This window comes from Coloeus monedula (genome assembly GCF_965178545.1).
Source record: "Coloeus monedula genome assembly, chromosome: 15".
Classification (NCBI taxonomy): domain Eukaryota; kingdom Metazoa; phylum Chordata; class Aves; order Passeriformes; family Corvidae; genus Coloeus; species Coloeus monedula.
The window spans coordinates 5885698-5908438 of record NC_138795.1 but is presented as its reverse complement, the minus strand read 5'-3'; the positions used below and the strand labels follow the sequence as shown (position 1 = coordinate 5908438).

The 22741-nt window shown below is 46.4% G+C and overlaps 1 protein-coding gene across 4 annotated transcripts in view; it reads left to right on the top strand.

Moving 5' to 3' along the window:
- Positions 1-7847: 7847 nt before the first annotated feature.
- GRIA1 (glutamate ionotropic receptor AMPA type subunit 1) overlaps positions 7848-22741 on the top strand; it is a gene marked incomplete at both ends in the record, with an annotated part of 116887 nt that continues 101993 nt past the window's right edge. For all 4 annotated transcript variants that reach the window (XM_082291676.1, XM_082291675.1, XM_082291673.1 and 1 more), the window contains 2 exons: positions 7848-7929; positions 10045-10182. In XM_082291676.1, the coding sequence (XP_082147802.1) occupies positions 7848-7929; positions 10045-10182 (220 nt within the window). The remainder of the gene's footprint in view (positions 7930-10044; positions 10183-22741) is intronic.

The window sequence follows — 22741 nt, the reverse complement described above, 5'->3', positions numbered from 1 at the left end:
GCAACAGCTCTTGGGGGCTTTCCTACGAGACGTGGGCAGGGGACAAGTACACGAGGTTTTCATGCTTGGGGACTTTCCTGTAGTTCCTGTGGCAGAGATGCACAGTGTGTTTCAGTCCCAGCCCTCTTGTGGGTTCTGTGAGCTCTGGCAAATTGATTCCAGTGCCAATCTCTCAGATGGGATAAATGTTCTTTTTCTTCCATCACTGGCCATTAGTAGCTGATTAGGATGATCGAAGCTTTCTGTGGGCAAGGTGACAGGATGCTGTAGGTTGATTGTGCTGCTTCTGCAGAGCTTAACAGGAACTCAGGTTTCTCGAGTAACATGACTCAGTGCAGTTGCCCAATAGTCCTAGACTGCATCCAAAGCAAATGCACATAAATATATAAGATTTTAAAAGCAATTACTGTGTCTTTATATTCCTGAAAAGAAAATCTTATTTGCCCTTTTATGTTTTTTCTTTTTTTTGTGACTGAAGCTCCTCAGCTCTGTTCTTTTTGTTTCTCACTAATGATCTGCTCTCTTCTGATTCCCACGCTCTCTAATTGCAGGTGTTGCTACAATGGGTTGCAAACTTTGTGGTGTGCCAGGTGACAGGGTGTTTGTGTGCTGTTCTTTCTGTCTTGATCAGTTTTTGGGAGTACAAAGGGAGTCTGGCCTTTTGTTTGTAACACAGCACTGATCTGTGCTTGTGATGTACAGAGAGGCTCAGGGCTTGCAGACCTTGATGAGTACAAAAAGTCCTTAACACGGGACACCTCCAGAAACACTTGGCGTAACAGGGCCTATATCCTTTATCTCTCTCTTCCAACCTGGAAAACAGGATGATTCTTTTAAAATGACAGATAATATAATAATTCATTTCAGATATATTCTTAGCTCACTGCCATTTCTTTGGTGTCTAAAGGATGAAGAGGATAAATTATAGATAACCTACAGATTCCTCCAGTAAGCTTTAAAGCTCTTTGTCCAAACAGAGCAGCCTGACAGTGGTGGCTGAGCTGGAGTCCTTGCTGGTGAGTGTGTGTAGCAGGCAGTGCCCCTGCACCAGCCCATTGCATCGGGGAGACCAAGAGCTGCTGCTGAGTGCCTCCCCTTCCCGCTGCAGTAACCCACCTCTGGAGCTGGCAGCAATGTCCTCTGTCAGAGGTGACAGCCTGGCCGTGCCATGGAGGGCTTGGATGCTTTGACAGAGAAATGAGAAGCTGGGGCATCCCACTGCTGTGCACCTCTGCCACACGTTTGTAGAACATTACGTGGTGGAACTTAAAAACTGGTTTTGGAGCTACGGAAGAGGATCAAACACACATCTGATGGAGGGTGTCTGGGCCAGGCAGTACTTTGACTACCTGGATCTTTTCATTCCCCATTCAGCTCCTTTCAGCTGAGTGGTGCCAGTCTGCATTATCGTCTCCACAGCTCAAATGATTTCCTGTGTCCCAACCTGAAGCCTTTCTGTTTCTCCTCCGTAGTTTCTCCAAGAATGGATGTGTGGCTGATGACCTGTTTGTTCAGAAACTCTGCAAATCCCAATTTATTCCCCTTCTAAATTGAAACCAAAAACATTTCACTTTCACATCCTTCAAGAATTTAAACAACTTTTCATATAAAATTACATAATGATATTTTGTATTTCAATGAGGTTTTCTTCTGACAGATTATTTGTGCATGGTCCACATGTGCAAAGCTCTCTGTAGACTGTTCAGAGGTGTCTATCTCCAACCAGAGGAATTGTGAAATCCAACCCATTTAATACAGACTGCAAATGTGCTGCAGACCATGATGTGTGCGAGGCTGAGACACTCAGTGGGATTTTGTGTGATTTGATCCAACACCGAAATTCTCATTTCCCTGTGAGATAGAGCAGGGGTAGAAATTAAAGAATGAAGAGAAGTGACATGAATATCTGTATTGATTGCAGAAATTCATGACAGAATGACACTGATAATTCTGGTGATTTTTTAAGTTTTCTCCTTTGTGCACAGACTTCCCCCTTCCCAGCTGGTAGCTGGCAGCCTGCTCCAGTAGGATGTGATGCAAGGACTGGAAATTGATGCTTCTTTTCTTGATTCAGACACTCCAGTTCAAAACTTCGAGTCCTTTGACTATTGGAAAGGCCAAGATCAGCCACCCTAAAGCTCAGCCCACATGTTTGTTTATCTTGTGTGTTAGCAAAGCAGCCTGAGAGCCGTGGAGCCAGATGGCAATGATGGAATCTTTGTAAGGCTGTTTGAATTGTGGCAATTGCTGCTGCTGCTGCTTTTTGGGTTGTTGGGTTGGTTTTTTTTTTTTTTTTTAATTTCCTAAATCAGCATCCTTTTATCTTCTTCATTTCACGTTTGTTTTCTGCACATCTTGAGTTCGATGCCAGGGATTAAAAATGAGGGTTGATTCGTATATCAATATTAAACTGCATAATCACCTCTATCATTATTCGACATCATCTGGAGCATTCACAATGTTTTGGGGACTTCGAGTGAAAGAAAACTTTATCATGTATATGAACATTTGACTGAATTATTGATAATCAGAATCTCTGATTGAGGTTGCATCCCCTGTGTCTGCCTTTTCACAGTAAATAAACTTCTAGCATATATTTTCAACAATTTTTTTTTAATACTTATAATTTATTTGGTTTTCCATTCAATGAGAAAATAACATGACAGCCAAACTGTGGCAATAATCTGGGGGGGATTTTATATTCTCCAACAACCTACTGTAACTTTAATGTATTACCAGTAATTTCTGCTTCCTCTGGCGAGGATTAGAGAAACATAAGGTGCTTTAATAACAAACAGGGATCCACCCACATCTCTGATTTATGTTTATGACTCAGCAAAGAGCATAAACTGAGACTAGGGCACAGAGTGATTCTATAAGTAGTTATAAATCTACCATTCACCAGGAGGAAAAAAAAAAAAGTGTGCTAGCAGCCTTCCATGTATGAGGAAGAGAGTGGGTTTGGGGTTGCAGATGGTGAAGTTTTCTTTCCGGGGAGTCAGTAAAGGGGTCAGCTGGGATTCGTCACAGAGAGTTTGCAGTGTTTTCGTGAGGACTCATGGAGATATTTATCCATGCAGGACTGGTTGCGTCACTGTCTATCAGAACAGCCCCTGGCTGAGCACTGCAAGTCCATTTGATGGACACAAACACACCCTCAACAGGTCAGCTGATGGTGGAACAACTTATTTGAGAAAACAAAGTTGCAGATCTGAATTTGTAGCCTATTCAACCTGGTCTGAGTGCACAGGTTACTCCCTTCCCTGACTCTTAAGAAAGCCCCTGGCCATGTCAAGCCAAAGACCCCCCCCCCCCCATCCAACAGTGCTGGGTGGCACTGGAGCCCCCAGCCCTCCCCAGACTGATCATAGCCCAGGGCTGCTCCCAGCCAAGGCACAGCTCCCTTTGCCAGCTGCTGCTCATGAATTTCCAGCTGAAGGGTGCACAGTGTTTGCAGTGCCACTCTGATTGACGGGTTTATCTTCCAGTCCATTTACTTACTTAATTATCCCAGAGTGAGCAAGAATTTCTTATAAATATGGTAATAGGCTGATCATTATGACAACAGAAGCACATTCTTGTACAGTTTGTGGAAAAAGCCGACTTTCCCCAGTTTCTGTCCGCATCAGGCTTTCTCCATCAGGAGTCAGTAAATTAATAAACAATATCTAGTGACCTTAAGACATCATCCCCTAGATGTGTGACATCAGTCAGGACCTGCTTGGAGCTGTCATCACCTCAAGAGCTGTTCCTGTTCCACATCTTCCCATTTTAGTACGCACTGGAAAACTCATATTTCCCTTAACTTCTCTGAGTCGCTTCTGTGGTGTCAAAATTGTTCATTTGACAGCTCCAGCTGCTGTGTAAAAGAGAGAGGGTCCATGGACACCTCAGCTTAACTCACTGAAGATGAGGGAAGATTTTTCTCCCTGATACCAAACATTGCTGAGGCTGTTTTTGTCAAGGAGATTCTACCAAAAATTATCAGGTGAATTGAGTTTGTAAATTGTGGTTTTCAGTGTAAATAATATCTTCCAGATTTAAGGATTGAAGCAAATGCCTGATGTTCAACTTCTAGAGTCTCTCCTCTCAGAGCCTGTGCTACAATCATTCCTTGAGCAGTACATGATCCAAAATAGCAAAATCGAGGTGACCAAGGCAGGCAGAGAAATGTGATGTCATTCCATCAGCATTCATTTATGCCAAGGCTCTGTGAAAACCATATGAGACTCTGCATTGTTTGGAGTTTATTTAAATTAATCGCTATAATTACATTTTTGCTCTTTATAAAAAGCCTCCTATAGTGGTTATCCAGATAGAAAATAAAAGGAATTTTGGAAATAGTTATTTTAATAGCCTCTTTAAAGACATTCAGGAGCATCATGTAAAACACAGTGGGCACAGGGGGAAATAATTCCGCTGGGAGGTCGGACGGATGCCGAGTTCTGTTGATTTCCTCATTTTTCAAGGCTGGAGGCTTCTGCATGTGAATGACTCCTTTGTTTTTTTCAAGGCTTCTGGTACAGAAATATATCTGCTGCAACAAGCGCTGATTTGCCATCCTGGAAACAAAAGCTCTGATAGCGAGGGCAAACCACGCTGCTCGGGTGGACAACTGCGAGCCATGCAAAGCAGAGCAACGAGGAAGGCAGCAGACATCCTTCTCAGAGCCAAAATTCTCTGGCTCCAAGCAAAACTTCAGAGCAGAAATGGGTGAGAACAAAGGTTCTTGCCCAGTACAGCAAGGTCAGCTGCAGACAGAACACAAGGGCAGCAGTAGCTCTGGCATAGCCATTTTCTTATTCTTGTGTCTGGCAAAGATCTAAAGTGAACCAGCTACACTCTTTCAAGATGTCTTTTTAACATTTCTTAAGTTTGATGTGCTTTTTTCGTTTGTTGTTTTTTTTTTTTTTTCTCAGATGTGTATTTACCTAATTCTTCACACTTTGTATGAATTAATCCCACAAAATCATGTTGGATGTTCCCTGTTGACCACCAGATACCCAACTGTCCCACCTATGTCTTAAGAAACGTTGGAGTCAAAATACAGGTCTTCAAAAAACTCCATCCCTCATATTTTCAGTTGCTCCTGACTAAGATGGAGCTGTGCAATATACTTGTATTCTGTATTGTATGATTTTCATTGTTTCCTGAAATCTGAAAGGAGAAAAAAGCTCCTTCCGTTTTTTCAGGAATCAAGATAATTCAGTTGTGTTCTTCCAGAAGATTGGTGGATTGATCTGTCTTTCTGTTGTGACTATTCTTGTGAAGTTGAAGAGTTTCATCTATTTCCCAAGACTCAGTTTGTTTTTTAGCCAGAAGCTCAGAAGTTATATTGCTTTCAGGTTGACTTAAAGAACCTTCAGAGCACCTAGAGTTAATTCTGAACATACTTATGCTAACAAACGCTGAATAAAATGTTGTTATCTCTAGGGAAAACGGAAATGAATACCTTCTTAAAATAATGATCTTATTACTACTTATCTTGTTACACTGTGGTGAGGTTCCCCTTGTTAAGCCACCTGCATTTTGAGAGGTTTATAGACAAAAGCTGCATTATTAATTAATGCGACTGTGCAAGCTTTCTGCAAGCTATTATAATATTTTATTGTTATGGCTACTATTATTGTTACCAGGTAGGCTGTTTGGGAGTTTGGAAAACGTGCTGGCATCTTTCTGTTGCACTGGTTATCCTTCAGTGCCTTTCTTCACATTAGAAATGCAGCTGTTTCTATTAAATTCTGGATGGAAAGCAAGATCCCATAAAACGAATCAGCAGGTTATTTTAGCCTTGAATCAGTATTGCTTAATTATACAGGGAGTGAAATGGGAGTCTGGTGAAGGTGTTCCTATCAACAGCAGATGGGAAATTTTTTGTACTGGGATGTGACTTTGGGCTGAAGGTCACCCAGGAAGTGAGACAGGGTCAAGACATCCTTTGGCTGCCCTTATCTGATTCCTGAGTGCCTGAATGATTTCTCTAATGAACCTGGCACCAAGAGTCATTGCCTGGTCACCTGGGAAAGGGTGGTTTGGGGAAAAAAAGAAAAAAGAATCCATCTTAGAATGATGTTTCATTGCTTGCCATGAGGAACATGCAAATCTTCTGGGCTCTGTTTTGTGCAGTGTAACCCTACAGACTGTCCTGTAAGAAGCCACTGAGTTCCAGGCATCAGTGCCACTCCTCTGTGATGCAAAGAGTACAGTTCCGAGACCCCACACCAACTCTGGCATTGATGTGGGTGTTTAAGCATTTTGTCATCCTAGAAGTCACAGTGAAATCCATAAAACTGTCTAGGAAGATATTAAAGATCCCAAACTCTTTATTTGCAGAGATTCAGCAAAGGCCTGAGGGTATAAAGAGTAGTGTTATCCCTGCACCATAAAGTTGTGTCACACCTGTGTCCTGCAGCCAACTGGGAACATTTCTGTGCTGCTGCAGATCTTGCAGGCTTGGCCAAGTCCCATTTCAGTTATCCCACTCTTCAGTGTGCTCATCTATCCAACAGTTCATTATGCAGGAGCAGTTCTGGGCCTTTAAACATTGGTCACCACTCTTTGGTGTTCTTCCAGTTTAACCACACAGTTGGAGATGGGGAGAGGGGACCAGGGCAAGGGACCCTACACCAAACCAGGGCACAGGGCATCTGAGTCTTTTCTAATTCTGCCCCAAACATCCCCTTTTTCTTTGTGTTTCATCTCTGCTATGGACCCCTTGTGCATACCAAGGCTGGAAACAGCAAGGGCGGAATCTCTGGGCCTGGACATGGGATTTCAGTTTCTGGAATGGATGGCCTCAAGTTTGGTTTGGGACTTTAGGGAGAAATGGGTGAATTTTCTCTCCTTTCTGAGGTGGCTGTGGCTATGTCTCTGCGTTCACCACAGTTCTTCTACAAAAATTTCCAAATCCCAAGGTGTGCCTAGGAGCTGGGTTGCGTTGGTTCCACCTTTATTTTGCTCATCCTTTTGTTTTTGAGCAAAGCTGCTTGTGGTCAAATGAGCTCCAACCTCGCTAGAACTGCCATGAAACAGCTTCTGAAATGATCCAGGCTAAGATAGCCCCCTAATTTCAGAAGAATTCCCTGTCTGATGGTACTGGTGAGTACAGATTCTTCCACATCGAGTGCAGTGGTGAAAAGCCTCATACATTAACAGTGGGCAGGAAAAATCAATGAGAAAGGTGATGAGGGGTTTCCTTTTTTTAATCCTTCAGGATCTCTTGTTTGTTGCTCTGAAATCCTTCCTTCCAAGGCACATTTGCAGGACCCTCTTTGTTATCCTAATGAGCCAGGCTCCGGAGAGCGATCGGCTCAACTCCTGGACCCAGGGGTGAGAGCCCAGGTTGGGAAGCGATGGATCACAGGCAGATGAGTTTCAGCCCTTTCTCTAGAGGAGTTTGCCACCTACTGATTCACAGGTTCCTTTGAGCTCCTGCCAAAGAGAAGTTGAGGGGGAAAGCTGGGAATTTAGGGGTAGGTGGGAATTGCCCTTAGAGCCCCGAGCCAGAACCTCGGGGGAAGAGCCGGGGTCGGGGGGGATGCGGTGCCCAGCTGTTGAGCTCCAGCTGGGAGCAGGGGAAGGAGCTGGGTGGAAGCGCCTGGCGTGTGCGTGTGTGTTGTGTGTGGCGGGGGAGGGATGTGGATGAGGAGCGGGCTCTCTTTCTTTCTCTCGGGGCTCAGTTAATCCTGCTGCCAGGCGCTGCTCAGCGGCAGTCTCAGCGCTGGATTCGGAGCGAGGGAGACGCGCACCCCGGAGGCGCAGCGGAGGCAGCTAAAGAGAGCAGAGCGGGGGAAAAATCAAATCTATGCTTGGAACTGGGCTTCTTTTTCGCCAATGCAAAAGGGAATATGCAGCACATTTTTGCCTTCTTCTGCACCAGTTTCCTAGGGGCGGTGTTAGGGGCCAATTTCCCCAACAATATCCAGATAGGTGAGTGCGGGGCTGGGGATGATGGTCCCTGGCGAGTGGGTAGGGGTGGAGAGGGGGGTGGTGGGGGAAAACGGACCCGTTTGTGTGCTTTCAAAGGCAAAATGTGTGTGTATGTGTGTGAGAGCGAGAGCGAGGGGATGAATTGCGAGGGCTGGATGTGTGCGTTGATACCAGCTTTGCCGGAGCAGAGATGGATCAATTTGGCTTTGGGGGAGGGGAAGATTGGGAATAAATGCCTGCACGCACACACACCTCAACACAGAGGGAGAAAAGTGCCTCTGAAATGGAGGAAGTATGAATAAAATATCTGTTTCTTGCCCTGAGAAATGCCTGGGCTGCCATTGTGTGTTGCTGCATTTGCAAAATCGGTGGTTGCCTGATACGTTTTTGTGAGGATGCTCTCATCTGTAGGTAACTGGGACGGGAGGTAACAAACAGACGCTGTCTGTTGTTATTGCTAAAGAATAAGGGCAAAGCTATTGGAAGAAGATCTTGCATTGAAGTCTCTTTCCATTTCGTGCCACTTGCTTCCCCTCCACACCAGCAGTGCCTGTTTGATTCCTTCCTCCCTTCCTGTAACTTCTCAGTGCTCCTCTCCCTCCTTGCCTGGGTTTATTATTACTCTCCCATTGATCTTTACTGCTGATCATTTGCAACCTAGCCCCAGATTCCCTTCCCGTGCATGCCGGTTTTCTTTCCCGCCTCCCCTCTCTTTACAATGCCAACCAATTGCTAATCCACCAAGTTCAGGCAACTCCTGCCTGAGTCCAGCTGCACAATCAGTGCTTTTATTGCTCTTGATGCTGCATCGTTGTCTCCCTCCCTTCCTGTCTCCCCTTTACCCCAAATTTGTGCAAAATCCCAGATTTTTTGCCTTTCAACAAACACAACTTGGCTACGAGCATCTGATTCCTCCGATATCCATGATTAGGATGTGGGGTGGGAGGAACGGGGGAGGTGGGGGGATATTGGTGCACAAATAGCCCTTTTCACACAAGGAGATGCCCCCTCTACTAAAGATGTGCAAAGTGACGTTGATGGCAGGTCCTTGCCTATTTGTTTCTTCCTCAAGTCATCTTGGGCATCGATACTTTCTGCAGCTTTATTTTAATTCTCTCTTGTTGCTAAGTGCTTTGTTTCCCTCCTCCTGAAATGCCAGTAGCAGCGCTCTCTTTAAATGCATATAGATTACAAGACAGGCCGAATTTAATAGCATCTTTCTGGAGGCTGTGACGGGATCTGCTGCAAGCCAAGGTTCCTGCTGGGGGAGCAACAGGAAACTTTTCCTAGGGCTGGGTTATTGCTGCACTTTGTTCCAGATCCATGGGGGAAGAGATGCCCTGAGCTTTGGTCCAGCCCGGTCCCAGTTCCTATCCCGTTTGTATCATTCTGTGGTTCTGGGCTTATCTGTGCTTCTGTTTCGATTGATTCCTTTGAGGGTCAAGCTTTAAGTTTCCTCCCCAGTTTGAGTTTGGCCACTGTCACCTGTTAAATTCAGGTGTTTCCTGTGCAACAAGCCTCCAGCAGCAGCAGTTGTTTGGTCACAGTCCCGTGTCACTGTGGCTCTCACAGCCCTGTCCCCATTCACCCAGCGCTGTGCCCGGCTCAGCCAGGCTGCCCCACACCCCAGAGTCCCTCAGTGTGGGGGAACCCCTGCAACCCTCTTGTAGCAAACCTCTCCTCCTAGTCAGCAGGGCTTAAACTGAGCCTCATGACAAGCGAGGGGAGGAAGGAAGGCTCTCATTCTTCCTTTACTGAGGTAATAGTGACAGCATTACCATTCCTCGTGCTTGAAGTTACGGGGGGTGAGGAGGCTGAGCCGCACCCCATGGATTATCCCTATCCTGCAGGCTGCTTGGCCTGGGGATGCATCAGGGCTCCTATATGTGATCCAGGGTTACATAACACACATACTGGAAAGGTTTTCTGCTCCTATCCTGTCTGCAGTGGGCACAAAACCCTTGGGTCTTGTGTGCTGGAGGATTTCCGAGTTGAGAGGCACTCCCTGGGCTGCGGAGCTGTAGGCTCTGCTCGCAGGAATATTTTGGACTGATGATGTTTCTAATACGAATGTTCTTAAGACCTTTCTTCTTATTGCTCTGTTTTTCTCCCCAGGGGGGTTATTTCCTAATCAGCAGTCCCAGGAACATGCGGCTTTTAGGTTTGCGTTGTCTCAGCTCACGGAACCCCCTAAGCTCCTTCCCCAGATCGACATTGTGAACATCAGTGACAGCTTTGAAATGACATACACCTGTAAGTACCAGCGTCCATCGTGCTCTGCCTTACTTTGGGTGCTTTATTCCTGACTTGGGTTTGTTTCCTCTCTGAAATATGGGACCTCTTGCTCCAAATGTGCAGCTCACCTTTAGGGTCCAGGCAAGAAAACCCCAAACATACAGACAAAGGGTCTCTGAGTTGTTTTGGTTTGTGCTGAGGAGTAGGGGTGAGGTAGTGCTGCAGTTATTCAGCATGTCTTGTGTTTCCCCTTCCATTGCATCCCAAGTGGAATAAACCCCCCAACATTTCATTTTTTTTGTTTCTCTAACCTCTGCCCAACTCATTATGTTGAGGTTTCATCCCCATATTTCCCATAGCTGTGATATACAACAAAGACACCCCTTTCCACCCACAGAGAGCACAGAAATCTCTGTTTAGTGTGAACAACTTCTTTCTCAGCCCCAGTTTAACCATCTGTCCTTGTAATTTAAGAAAGACCTAGCAGAAACCAGCAGCTTGGTGCAAGTGGAGTCCAAATCCACAATAAGGTCATGCCTGATAATGACAGAGAGGTAAGAGAGTTCTAGTTTCAAGAAATTAATTCATTGGCTCTAAAAACAGGTATTAAAGAATGAATTTGCACCACAGAACTGATCTCAGGGTGTATCTGCACCCTGATGAAGCACAGCACACTGGCTGTACTGTCCTCATGATATGATATAATTGGGAAAAAAGCCTAGCCTGATAGGTAAAGCCAAGGTTAGCAGCAAAAAAACAAGACCAGGAGGAAACCAAAGGAAAACCAAACCCATAACACAGCCCTGTGGTTGCTGTGGCAGCCTTTGCTTCCCTTGGAGCACGGGGTGCAGTGCTGTGGGCGAGGGGCTCGCGCCGGCGGGATGTGATGCACAAAGAGTTCCTTGGTTTGACCTGGTGTCAGACACTGCTGCTGACACTCCCTGAGCCTGTGTGCATGTTTGGGGGCTGTCAGGAGAGGCTGGGGGAAGTGTTCCCTTTGTAGAGCCTGTTGGATTGTTGTTGGCTCGTGTCCGTAGTGTCCTCTTGAGTCACTGAAACATTCCCCCTGCGGTTTGGTTGTGTGGGATAGAGGTGAACACAAACTGTTCTCTCTGCTCAGAATTGCACAGAAGGGATCTCCTGGAAGAAAGAGCCAGGAATGTACCAGAGGAGAATTAATTAGGCTTTTTGAAGAAAAAGAAAAAAAGTTGTGATATTTTCTGTTGGAGGGTTTGTAAATACAAGATTTCAGGAATTTCCTGCCCAGTATGGTATAGGAGAGAGAAGTAACAATTTGGCCACACTTTCTTTGCAGTATCTAATGGCATATCTAAAGATTTTCTATTTTCCTTAATATCCCTCTATTTGCCAACAACAAGGTTTCCATCAAGGTAGAGCAACTATTTCAGCTCAACCCAATGGCACTTTCTTGGCAGGAAAACCAGACAAATAGAATAAAAAAGCCAGACCTTGTATCTATCAAGGGAAAACATCACCCACCTGGGGTAGAGTTGCTGACTGTGGCTGGGGATGAGCTATTTCAGAGCTGATAGCAGGAAGAAAGCAGACACTGCAAGAATATCACTCAAATAAATTCTCCATCTGCACATGGCTTTCCTTCCCATTCCATGCCTGCCACTAATGGTTTTGTTTACAGCTTCGATGGCAAGACCATGACACCAGTTATGCTTCAGAAATCTGTCATTAGTACTGTGGGGGCAGGGGTGGTCTCCCGAAAGCTGAATGGAAGCAAGGCAGCCTCCCAAAGGATGTTATATTTGAGCTCTATGTAGGGCACATTGTCCTAGATCAGACCAGCAGAGCACTCTGCACAGTCCAACTTCACTTGTCCTCGTTTTGCTTTTCTTATAATTAAAAACTTCCTAAGTTCCTCCAGACTATGGAAGGCAGCATTTGTTTTGTAAGCACAAAAGAAGGTGTTGTTCCATGTACCCTAGGGGTGAAAAAAAAACCCAACCTAAAGAAAACAGGCCATTAGGAGACCTGATTTTAGTACTCTAGAGCTGAAGTGAAACTTTTGTCAGGAATTAGCTCATTCTTCATCTTCCAGCTAATTCCTTGCCTGGTTGCCAAGACTAGATATCAGCAGAAAGATCTGTTTATTTAGAGAGAATAAAAACCCTGCCCACACAGTGGTCCTTATCTTCTGAGAAAAGACTGGCCGTGCTACCAGTTAAAAGTACCAGGTTTTGTTCCCATGGAGATAGAGAACACAGCATTTCCTTGGCATTATCTGTTTCTGTGACAGTTAAGTCCAAGGGTGTTTGGACCCTGTGAACCTGATGCTTCACCTATCTGGGTCTCCAAGAGGACATCTGAGCAAGACTCGTAGGTCCCAGCTCCACTGCAAATCCTGCTTTGTGCTGGGAGCCAGCCTCGTGTGCTAAATGTAGTCCTTATGGCAAGTGCCTGAAGCAGCATCATTCAAAATACAGAACAGATATTAAGAATCAGTGGTGACAGCAGAAGCAACACCCTTGTTGGGCAGCTTGTGGGGTGGCGATGAAGTGGCGGGATGAAGTGCAACACAATGACAGCAGCCTGGCTGAGGAAATCGTGTGCAAAATGTATTTCGGCATCGGCTGTGACCCTGGTCACCTCTGCCTGACACGGAGCTGCTCGCTGGGGGGGATGAGCGAGCTGTGGTGTGACAGTGGGAGAAGTGAGCTGTGGTGTGACAATGGGAGAAGTGAGCTGTGGTGTGACAGTGGGAGAAGTGAGCTGTGGTGTGACAGTGGATGAAGTGAGCTGTGGTGTGACAGTGGATGAAGTGAGCTGTGGTGTGACAGTGGATGAAGTGAGCTGTGGTGTGACAGTGGGAGAAGTGAGCTGTGGTGTGACAATGGGAGAAGTGAGCTGTGGTGTGACAGTGGATGAAGTGAGCTGTGGTGTGACAGTGGGTGAAGTGAGCTGTGGTGTGACAGTGGGTGAAGTGAGCTCCGTGCCCAGGTGACAGCGCCGTTAATGACGCGCCGCGACGGTCGTGAATTGGTAACGATGACACCCATCTGAGGGAGAGATCTGCAGAGTACCCAGAGGCTGCTGTAGTCTCTGGGCTGTCACTGTGACAGCCCTACAATAACTTTCACATTTCTGGTGTTTTCAGATGTGGGCTTTTTATCGTTAGGCAGTGGTTGTGAACACCTCTGTGCGGGTCCTGTGGTCCCTGTGTGCAACATGTCAGGAGATGATGATTTTAAGCAAACCAAAATCATTAAGAAAGCAAGAAGAGGTTGTAGATACAACGTGTGGTGACTTCCTGTTTCATGTGCGGGGTTGATGTTAATGTTGTTGCATCACTGAGGCATGGGCACATTTCAATAACTGAAATATCTTCCTGAATTCATTCCGTCTCACAGAATAGCTGGTAATGAACACGCTCCGTGGTTGCAGCTGGGTGCCTGATGGGGCTTACCCGTATGAAAGTACACACCTGCCACTCTGAGGGCTCTTAACTAAAGGTTAGGAGGCCTGATAATTTTGTGCTATTTCTTCAAAGGCCAAAGAAATTGTTTAGGGGAGGAGGGTGAATTGAGGGTCCTTCCTTCAGCAGAATTAGACAGCAGTGCCCGGTGACTGTAAAGGGTAAAATGATGGTGTGGTGTAGCTGAAATATTTACCTGGTGACATAGCAGAGCAAAACCATTCTGATCAGCTTTGAAGACATGTTCAGAGGTTCTGTCTCCAGCCATGTTTGGAAAAGAGCTTTATGGCCTCCACACAGTCTCTAGCAAACTCTGCCACTCTGTGTTTTGCCGTGTCTGACTGCACTCAGGGGAGACCCAGGACAGCAGAGTTGATGCTGCAGGTCAGAGTGGAGAGGGGTGGGAAGAGGGATGCACTGTGCCAGATGTGAGGGCACACAGGCTTTGCAGCTTAAGAGAGATCTGCCAATTCCTGTCCCTGGAAGGTCCACGGTGGATGGGAGCACTGTGTCCTGTTGACAGAAGAGGGATGAGAGGTTTCTTGCTTGAGACAACCTGTGCTGGGAATAGTTTTCTCCTATTCTTCATCTCAGCCTCCAGTTGTGCACAGTGTAATGCACATCCCCGTCCTGTGCAGAGCCCAGCTCCTCAGGGATTATGAGTTGTTTCAGCCACAGCTCCATAGCTTTATTTAATTTGTGGTGCAGAGACTCCTGCTTTCAGCCTTTGGCTGAGGTCTCCAGGTGAGCCTGGCAGCATCAGGCAGACATGGAGGCTGCTCTGGCTGTCCTGGGAAGAGGATGGCTCAGCAACAGCCTGGCCTGGGAGCTGTGCCCTGGGAGCGGGGCTCACACAAGGTGAGTCACCAGCTTGGTGAATCTGTCCCTGTAAAACTCAGGCCACTTTGCAGGGATGACCAGTGACTAAAATAACCCCTGTTCATCACTGAGCCCTGCAGCTTTGCTGAGGCAGCCACCAGATTTTGTGTGCTTGGGTGGTGGGCTGCTGACAAGGGGAATTCAGGAGCTGCACACCTGAAACACAAGGGTCTGCACAGGATAGCAATGGGATTTTGTGGCTGCAGGAAAACTTGTAAAGAGGCTGAAAACAATGAATTGATCCCTCTCCTTCGCTGCATGCACAGATACTGTGGGGCCCTCATACCAACTATATGCTGTGGGTGCTGCTGGAATATCAACAGTTGAATCTGTTCTGCAAATTAGAAAATGAACATGTAGTTTGGATTCTGTTCATATTTTATGAAGGCCTCCAAGCACCAATTAGAGAGGGATTTGGAGTGATCACTCACTCCATGCTTATGTTCTTATCAATAGCAGCAAGCTTACATCCAGATCAGCTATGAAATGAAGCCTTTCTTTTTCTTCTTTTCCTTGGATACTTACATATATAGATAGAGTATTTATAGAAATTGCTTTTTATCTCTTAAATTACCTCTCAGAGATAGGAAGGAATAGGCAAGCAGTTGAATGTTCTCAAATGAGAATCTAAATTTGGTTTAATTAAACAATTACTGTGTGTTGAATTTAAAGGAAGCTTCTTTGTTGACAAACATATGATGGTCGCCATTTCTTGTAAAGGTGTTGCTGTAATTATTCCAGCAGTAATCAATTAGAATGCAATTTTTATAATTAAACTTCCACAGTCTAAATAAGCCCAGCTCTGTAATAGTTGTGGTGTTGCTAGACTTGTTTTTATTTTCACAGTGCTCAGAAATCTCACGTGAGTGCTTTTGGATTTTCTTTTCCCTGCAGAGCTCAGGATGCTCACTATGACTATTTAATGTGAGTTAAGCCAACAGAAACATGGATTTAATGATCAGATGCAGTCTGATTAATACAACACAGGTACTACAAGGAGATCCATCTCCTTAGATTATGTCATAGGAAAAGATGTGATGCAGACAGATGAATCACAGAGCATCAACTCATGTTAGATCAGCCTGAGGTTAAGGTTGCTCAGTTTTGGGCAGGGATGGGCTGTAGCTTTCTAGTAAGTGTGTGTTTGTTTAGTGAGATGTTAGCAGCTTGGAGTGTGCTGATGGGTGAAATCCTGCCAAATAGGAGGGAGCAGGTCCTGGAGGTGACACCAGCACCCTGTGTCCCAACATCTCTGCAGGGCCCTCGGGTGGGTGCTGGGTACTCAGTGGCCACAGTCACCACTGAAGAAGGCAGGGGCTTGCCCCATATGATTTCTCCAGGAAGGAATAACATTTAAAACATGAGTGCTGAGCCATTTCCCCAACAATGGCTGCCAGGACAGGACAGGTTCTCTGTGTCCTCCACAGATCTGGACATGGAGAGTTTTGGGTAAATGTGGGACAATACCATCATCAGGGACACTGATGGGGCTCCCCTGTCTCTTGACAGAGGCAGCCCTGCAAGAGGCTGGCACCACACATCAGGAACTGTGTCCCCCAGTCTGGTGTGTCCATCTCTTCAAAGGCCATGGGAGCACTTATTCTTTGCATGTCTATTTTTGTGTATTCAAATTTTTTTATCCTGGGTGGTGGGAGAGTTGCCTGGGGAGAAAAGCAGATATGACGCCATAAGGAAAAATCAGAGGGAGGAATAAGGGGAATTTCACACCTGCAAATCTATCTGCTCATCTGGAAAGGATCCCAGCACTGGTGACAAGCAGAAAAGAGAGTGAAGAAGTAAAATTTGGGCTATGCAGTAGGCAGAGGAGGGATTTGAGAAACAGTGAGCAGCACAGGCCAGACCTGTCCATTGTGTGACAGTCACAGTTTCCACTCACAGCTTATCTTTTCTTCTCTAAAAATAAAGCCTTTCCATGTGATAGGGATTCTACTAGGCCAGAAACAGACAAGCTTTATTTTTTGGCATTATTAGCAAGGTGAGAGTGGAAATCTTCATGTGATTGCAAGGAAGGCAGTGTGGGGAAGTGTGCTGTTCATTTCCAAAACTGGTGGGAATTTGAGATATATACATTTACATTTTCCTTAATAGGGTTAGGGCCCCAAAGGCAGCAGCTCTCTGCCACCAGAAATGAAAAAGGTCCCCGTTAGCTTCAGTAACACGTGGAGCTCAGAGCAAACACAAAACCAACATGCTCCTTAAAGAGGCAATAAGTCAGGGAGACTTTAATATTCTGAAGATCCAAATTCTCCGGGGTGCGGTATTAACACAAGTCAGAAGACAAAGATGCATTTATTTCAACTGCATTCCTTTAAAGAGAGAAGGTTTTATTCCTCTTACTTTAGTTGTGCAGAAATGAAACGGGGCACTGTTTTTCCCAGTGAAAAGTTCCATGTGAAGTCCTTTGGTAACACCTGAGGATGTCGGGAGTTAGGCAAGGTGCAGCAGAGGGGCCAAACCAAGACATTTGCAATCCACCATCATTCCAGCAAAAAAGATTTCAAAATAGTACTGAATTATTAGGGCAATAACAGTGTGGTACCCAGCAGAAACTTCTCCCTGCTCACCTGCTGAACTGATCGCTCATCAGCTTAAACAGTAACGAGTCTCCAGCTGATTTTGTCACGCCGCCCTTTCAGCAGCCAGACCCACTTATCCTCTCTGGGGCACTCTTAAAAAAAACAAAACACCAAAACAACACAAAAACCAAAAACCTCTGGAAATTTTGATTCATTTTCTTAATGTAGATCAGTTGTTTTCCCTGTTGTCTGCAAAGCAGACCCTGCCAATCCTCACCCAGGGTTGCAATTCAGTTGTGCTTATGCTTTGCCGGACTGAGGGACCCCTTGAGGATGCAGCAATGAGAGGCAATGAAGAGGTGAGTGACAGCTAAAAATGCCAAATCTTGGCTTCTTCAAGAGGGTCTTTTCATTCTTCTATTTTATTTGTTTTTGACAGAGTGGAGGAGTGCAAAAGAAAACAACTGATGTCTAAGATGGAGTTGTACTGATGGCAGGATTCTCGTGTGGATGTGGCATATGTGTCTGCATTTCTCTATATGCTATAGGAGTCTTGGCTTTGATTTTGTGAGATCCTGCCACTATGCTAATGGAGACAAAGTGGGAAGGAGATGAAAGGTTGAGGGCTGGAGGGTCAGAGGAAAGATACAGAAACCTCTGTAAGTAATCTGGATGCAGTGTGGTAGAATCTCACATGGAATCAAGGGTCATTTCTCACCTCCCTGCCCTCCCAAACACTTTGCTTTGATCTTTGCTAGCAGTGAGCTTCAACAAGCAAAAAGCATCAGTGATTACACAGATTCAGATGGGTTTTTCTCCTGCTGGTCTGCCAACATCCCCTGAACACCCCGAGCCTTGTTGGCTTTTCTTCCACACAGCACCCACATCCCATTCATTGCCATCCGTGAGGAGAACAGCACTGCTATTCTGCCAGGTAAACAGCAGAAAAATTACCAGCAGGCCTGGGAGCTTGTGAGGAAAGCACAGGCAAGCAAAGTCCAACAGAGAGCACACAGGGACAGAGGATGTAGAACCCGTGGAGTAGGAGACACAGCATGGGAAAGGGGCAAGGAAGCAGCTCTGGAGGGGCTGTGGATGTGCAAAAGGTGGAGTTTTCCCTTCTCTCTTTTCAGCCCTTAGCTAAGCAAGGGAAAGTTTTTCTTTCTGAGGGCTCTTCCTCCTTCTGCTCAAATTTGAGCTGGAGCTGCCGGTGTCTCCTATTTGGTCAGCACCAAAAGCACCAGCGTCAAGACTTTGTAATAATTTATATGCCTTTAAAGATTTATATGCCTCATCTTACTCCTGTCCTCCACCTTCATGCAGGTGATACACAAAGGTCGTGTGTTGGTCCTGAGATGGGAGTGTTTGGCCAGAGAAAAGGGAGACAACAAAAGCTGAGATGTAGCCCCCAGAGCTGCAAAGGAGGCTCCTGTCAGAGCATGCATGGCAGGGGAGGCTTGGGGCTGACCACCCCGTTGGTGACTAGCAGGGGCCCAGATCAGCAGGGAAACGGGGGCAGGTCTGAGCCACCAGCACTGTGCCTGCAAGGGCTGAAGCAGCCAGCAGAGCTGCAGTGGAGAAAGAGGCCTGGCCTGCAGGGAGTTCAGGAGAAATGTCTTTGTGCAGAAGGTGATTAATGTCTTTAATGAGCTACCAAACAAAGTAATAGAAAGCCAAAGCAAGACGGCCGCAGTGGGGGAAGGGGTGAGGAGATGATGCTGTTGCAGGCAAGGAGGAGGCAGAGAGAGGTGCAGCCCATGCAGCACTGCTGTTCCCAGCTCAGAAAAACAGGCAGGCATGGCAGCTGTCCCCAGTCCATCCCGAGCAAAGGCAGATCTGAGTGCATTTCACAGATTTAATCAGCATTAATTCAGTCTTCCAGCCTGTCTTCATTCTGGGGTCTCATCTGCTCAGCTCATTATGGCTGTGCCAAAACCCTTGAAGCCTGCAGCTTCAAGGTGTGGGGATGGCAATCTGGGAACCCCTGTGCTCCTATCCTGTGGGGACAGCAAAGGAAGAGGCTGTGGGGAGAGTGGAGCCTCTCCTCTGTTAGGGAACAGACCTCCTCAGGTCCCAGGAGTCTGGGACCTGGATTGGCCTTGGCTGACAGGAGTTAAGAGTCATCATTTGTCTGGGAACCTGCAAGAAATGTGTGGATGAAGTCAGGCAGATTTCTAACATTGAGTCATCTATACCATAACATCCTTAGCAGGCTCGTGTGCCACACTCACAGAGACCTCAGGGGGAGCAGATACATCTCCTGAACCCACAGAGCCCCGAGCAGTCCCAGGGCTTGCAGCCACACATGGACTGGAAAATCAGCTCTTTGTGTTCCCAACATGATTACATCTATGTGCTGATACTTTGGGAGCCAGTGGGTTCACTGTGCAGCCCTCAGGTGGGACGTGAGACAGTTCCTGCATTTCCATCCCTGCTTCCAGAGCAACCACACACTTTCAGAGATGAGCCCTTCCCCAGAATGCCCACACCGTTTCTTGTTCTGGAGAAACAAGCAGTACTTTGGGGTACAGGCTTGTTCTATCAAAGAGGAAACTCTCATTCAAGCATCATCACAGTTTTAGTGAGGCTTAGCAGTCACACTATGTTGGGAATACCAACATTCAGCATCTCAGCAGCTCTCAGTGACCACTCTCAAACTTCTCTTCTCTGTTTGAGAATATTTAGCCCATCAAAGCTTGTTCTCGAATCCTCACATGTGTCCTCATGCCCCCTAATTGGACTGTTCCTTCCTCTGTGAAGTACCAGGTAAAGCAACAGAATTGTGTTGATTTTGGTTTAGTTTACCATGAGACTTTGAGAGGCAGGTGAGATGAATCCTATCCCAAAGTGTCTGCAGCTGCATTATGTTCTTCTGCTAATTCCTCAAGACTCGGCTGAAGGTGACATTTCAGCAGTATCAAACATTTTGCTGCTCTCCCTGTGAGCAGCCTGTAAAGGCTTTGATAAAAGCAGGCATCACATTGCAAACAGGCTCTTCGCAGTTGTGCTATTCTGATGTATTGCTGAGAAGTGAAGAAAACATATGTTCATGGCACAGAAACTGCTCTGCTCAGGTTCTCCTTCTGTATTTTGGTACCGCACTGCAGTGGCCCCCCAAGGGCAGGGGCCTGGCATTGTGATGTGCTTTTATCCTCTTGGCCTCTTCTATTCCTCACTTTTCATGGGCTTGCTGCTGGCATGAGTGTTTACAGTGCTCTAACAGCCGTGCCTGGGTTTGCTTTTGCAGTCTTTTAGCAGATCTCTTTCTCCCTCTTCCTGTTGATACACTCCTGGCTGATAGCGCCTGCCCCTAGGACTCAGCTCTGGGGGGAACCTTAGGGTTGGTATCATCAGGGGAGGAATGCCTTCAGACACTGTGGCATTTCCAAAAGAGCACCCAGGGATTTGGCTGAGCAAGCCCCACTAGCTCAAATGGGAAGAGCACAGTTAAGCCTTGTGCGGCACTGGAACAAACAATCCAGTGGGAAAGGAACAAAAAACCTCATTGCTTGGCCCATAAAAAAAAAAAAAAGTAATTTCTCCAGTAGCATCCTATAGCAGCTGAGACAAATCAGACCCAAAGCTCTACATCAAAATACACCTGAAAATCTTGGGACATTCTGAATCCCATCCCAATCTGTCCTGAGTTCTAATTGCCATTTGGCCACAATCTCAGAGGAGTCGGAGAGCAATGCGTGTTCAGGCTTCCTGTTCCAAGCCTGTCTCAGGACAGAAAGTAAAAGTGTGAATCCAAACTAGCAAGTCGAGCAGAACAACTTTAAAAACCAACAGGAAAAAAAAAAAAGAAAAAAATCATCCCCAGGGCTGTGGAGTGAAATCTAGAGCAGTGTCATGTAGGCTGGGGGTGGAGGGAATTGGGGCCATGACATTCAGGTACAGCAGCATCCTGGGGTGAGGAGCCTTTGGAGAATGTGTGCTTGTCTCATCCAAGGTGTGTTTCTCATCCAAGGTGTGTTGTCCCAGCTGTGCAGAGGAATGAGGTGTGTGGCTGTAGGACTGAGGGTGCCTGTGCCATCGGATGATTCGTGTCCAGAGACCACGAGGTGCTGCAGAGGTGCAGCACTGAGGGGTGAGGTTTTGATTCCCCTAGATATCCTTGCCTGCAGGCAATACAGCAAATTCTTCACTTTCAACAACGGCAAATTTACATTAAAAAAAGGCTTCATCAAAGGGAAATTGGGCTTGACAGTCTCCCTTTAGCCACTGGAGAGCAGCAAGCAGACAGGCGCAGGAGGCTCGTTCCCGTCCCTTGCTGTCTGGTGTTCTGTGGTTTTGGCATTGCAAAAATGGGAAGCATCTGTGAGCCCTTTGGATCACAAATAGATCTGGGAGCCTGCTACTTCTGCTAACAACTCATTTATTATCAGGGAGCAGAGAGTTTCTTCTGAGCCAGTGCAATCTATCATTTCTTAAAGACGCTGTGTGATATCAAGAGAATTTGCTTTAAGGGTTGGCACCTGGAACCCCATAAAGAGCCCATCTTTGGGAAGAACTCTCCTTCCTCACTTCCCACTAAGACTTCTTTTTCCCAGCTTCAGGAATAAGGATGTTTAGCAGCAGAGCACTCTTTGCTCTGAGAAGTTCAAGAGCATTCCTGCTCTGAAAAATTCCTTGGGAGATGCTTCTCTCCTGCTTCTCCGTTGCTTTTCTCTCCATGAGAATAGAGTACTTTGCCCAAAATACTGATGTAGGGATGGTGAAGAGGCTATTCCAGCCCCCTTGCATGGAACCCATCTCTGCAGCTCCAGGCAGGCTAAGTCTGCCCCACACACAATATCCCACCCGCAGGCAGCACCTGCTGCTGCCTGGCCTGGATTTTGTGCTGCTTCAACACAGAGCTTCCTCTACCATGTCAGCCCATTTGCCTCCCCAAAGTGCACTCTGGGGCCACTCTGTAGCCCCAAACAAGTCCCTGCACCCACAGACCTGCAGTCAGAGCAGCTCTGCCAAAGAGCAATTTCCCTGATCCATTGGTCAAGGGTGCCACGGTGTTGTCTGTGCAGATGGTGAGTGGCCTGATGTGGGCACTCCAAATCCAACCCTCCTTTCCTATAGACATCAGTGATGTGATGAAAGCCCATTTAATTCTGTTCTTTGAAGCAGCTGTGAGCTCACACCAGTGTTTTGGGCTGCTGTTATCTCCTGGCTGCTTAAATTCCTGGGCTCACAGTGTTCTTCAAGGGAATTTGCTGTCAGAGTCAGCAGGAAAGATGGCAAGATATGCTGGATGTGCAGGACGTGCAGGGTGCCAGGTGATGGGGCACTGTGACCTTTTGCAGATATTTTCCTCAGTTTTCATGTTCAGCTGGTTGATGTGGTTTAACCATTCTTCCTTCAATCTGCACTAAGGAACTAGTCCAAGAAAATACAACGTTTGTCTTAATTTTAGTTTAGTATTTAAACATCTTTTCAGTGTGATGGGGAATCAGGGCTACACATATGGGGGTTTACACTATCAATTCCCTGGATTGTGGATCAAGGCTTTTCTAAAGGAGGCTGACTTGATCCAAATAAATTCAAGGGGATTTGTGACCTGTGAGGCCATCGCTGCTTGTCTTTACCTTTCCTGCAGATTTTTCCCAGCAACATTATGCTCCACCCTGATTTTAGCTCATTCTTCCCTGCCCTGCAGCAGGATTTTCCTTTTGGCTGTTCTGCACCAGTCTGTGCCTCCAACCATGTCAAGCCCCATGCT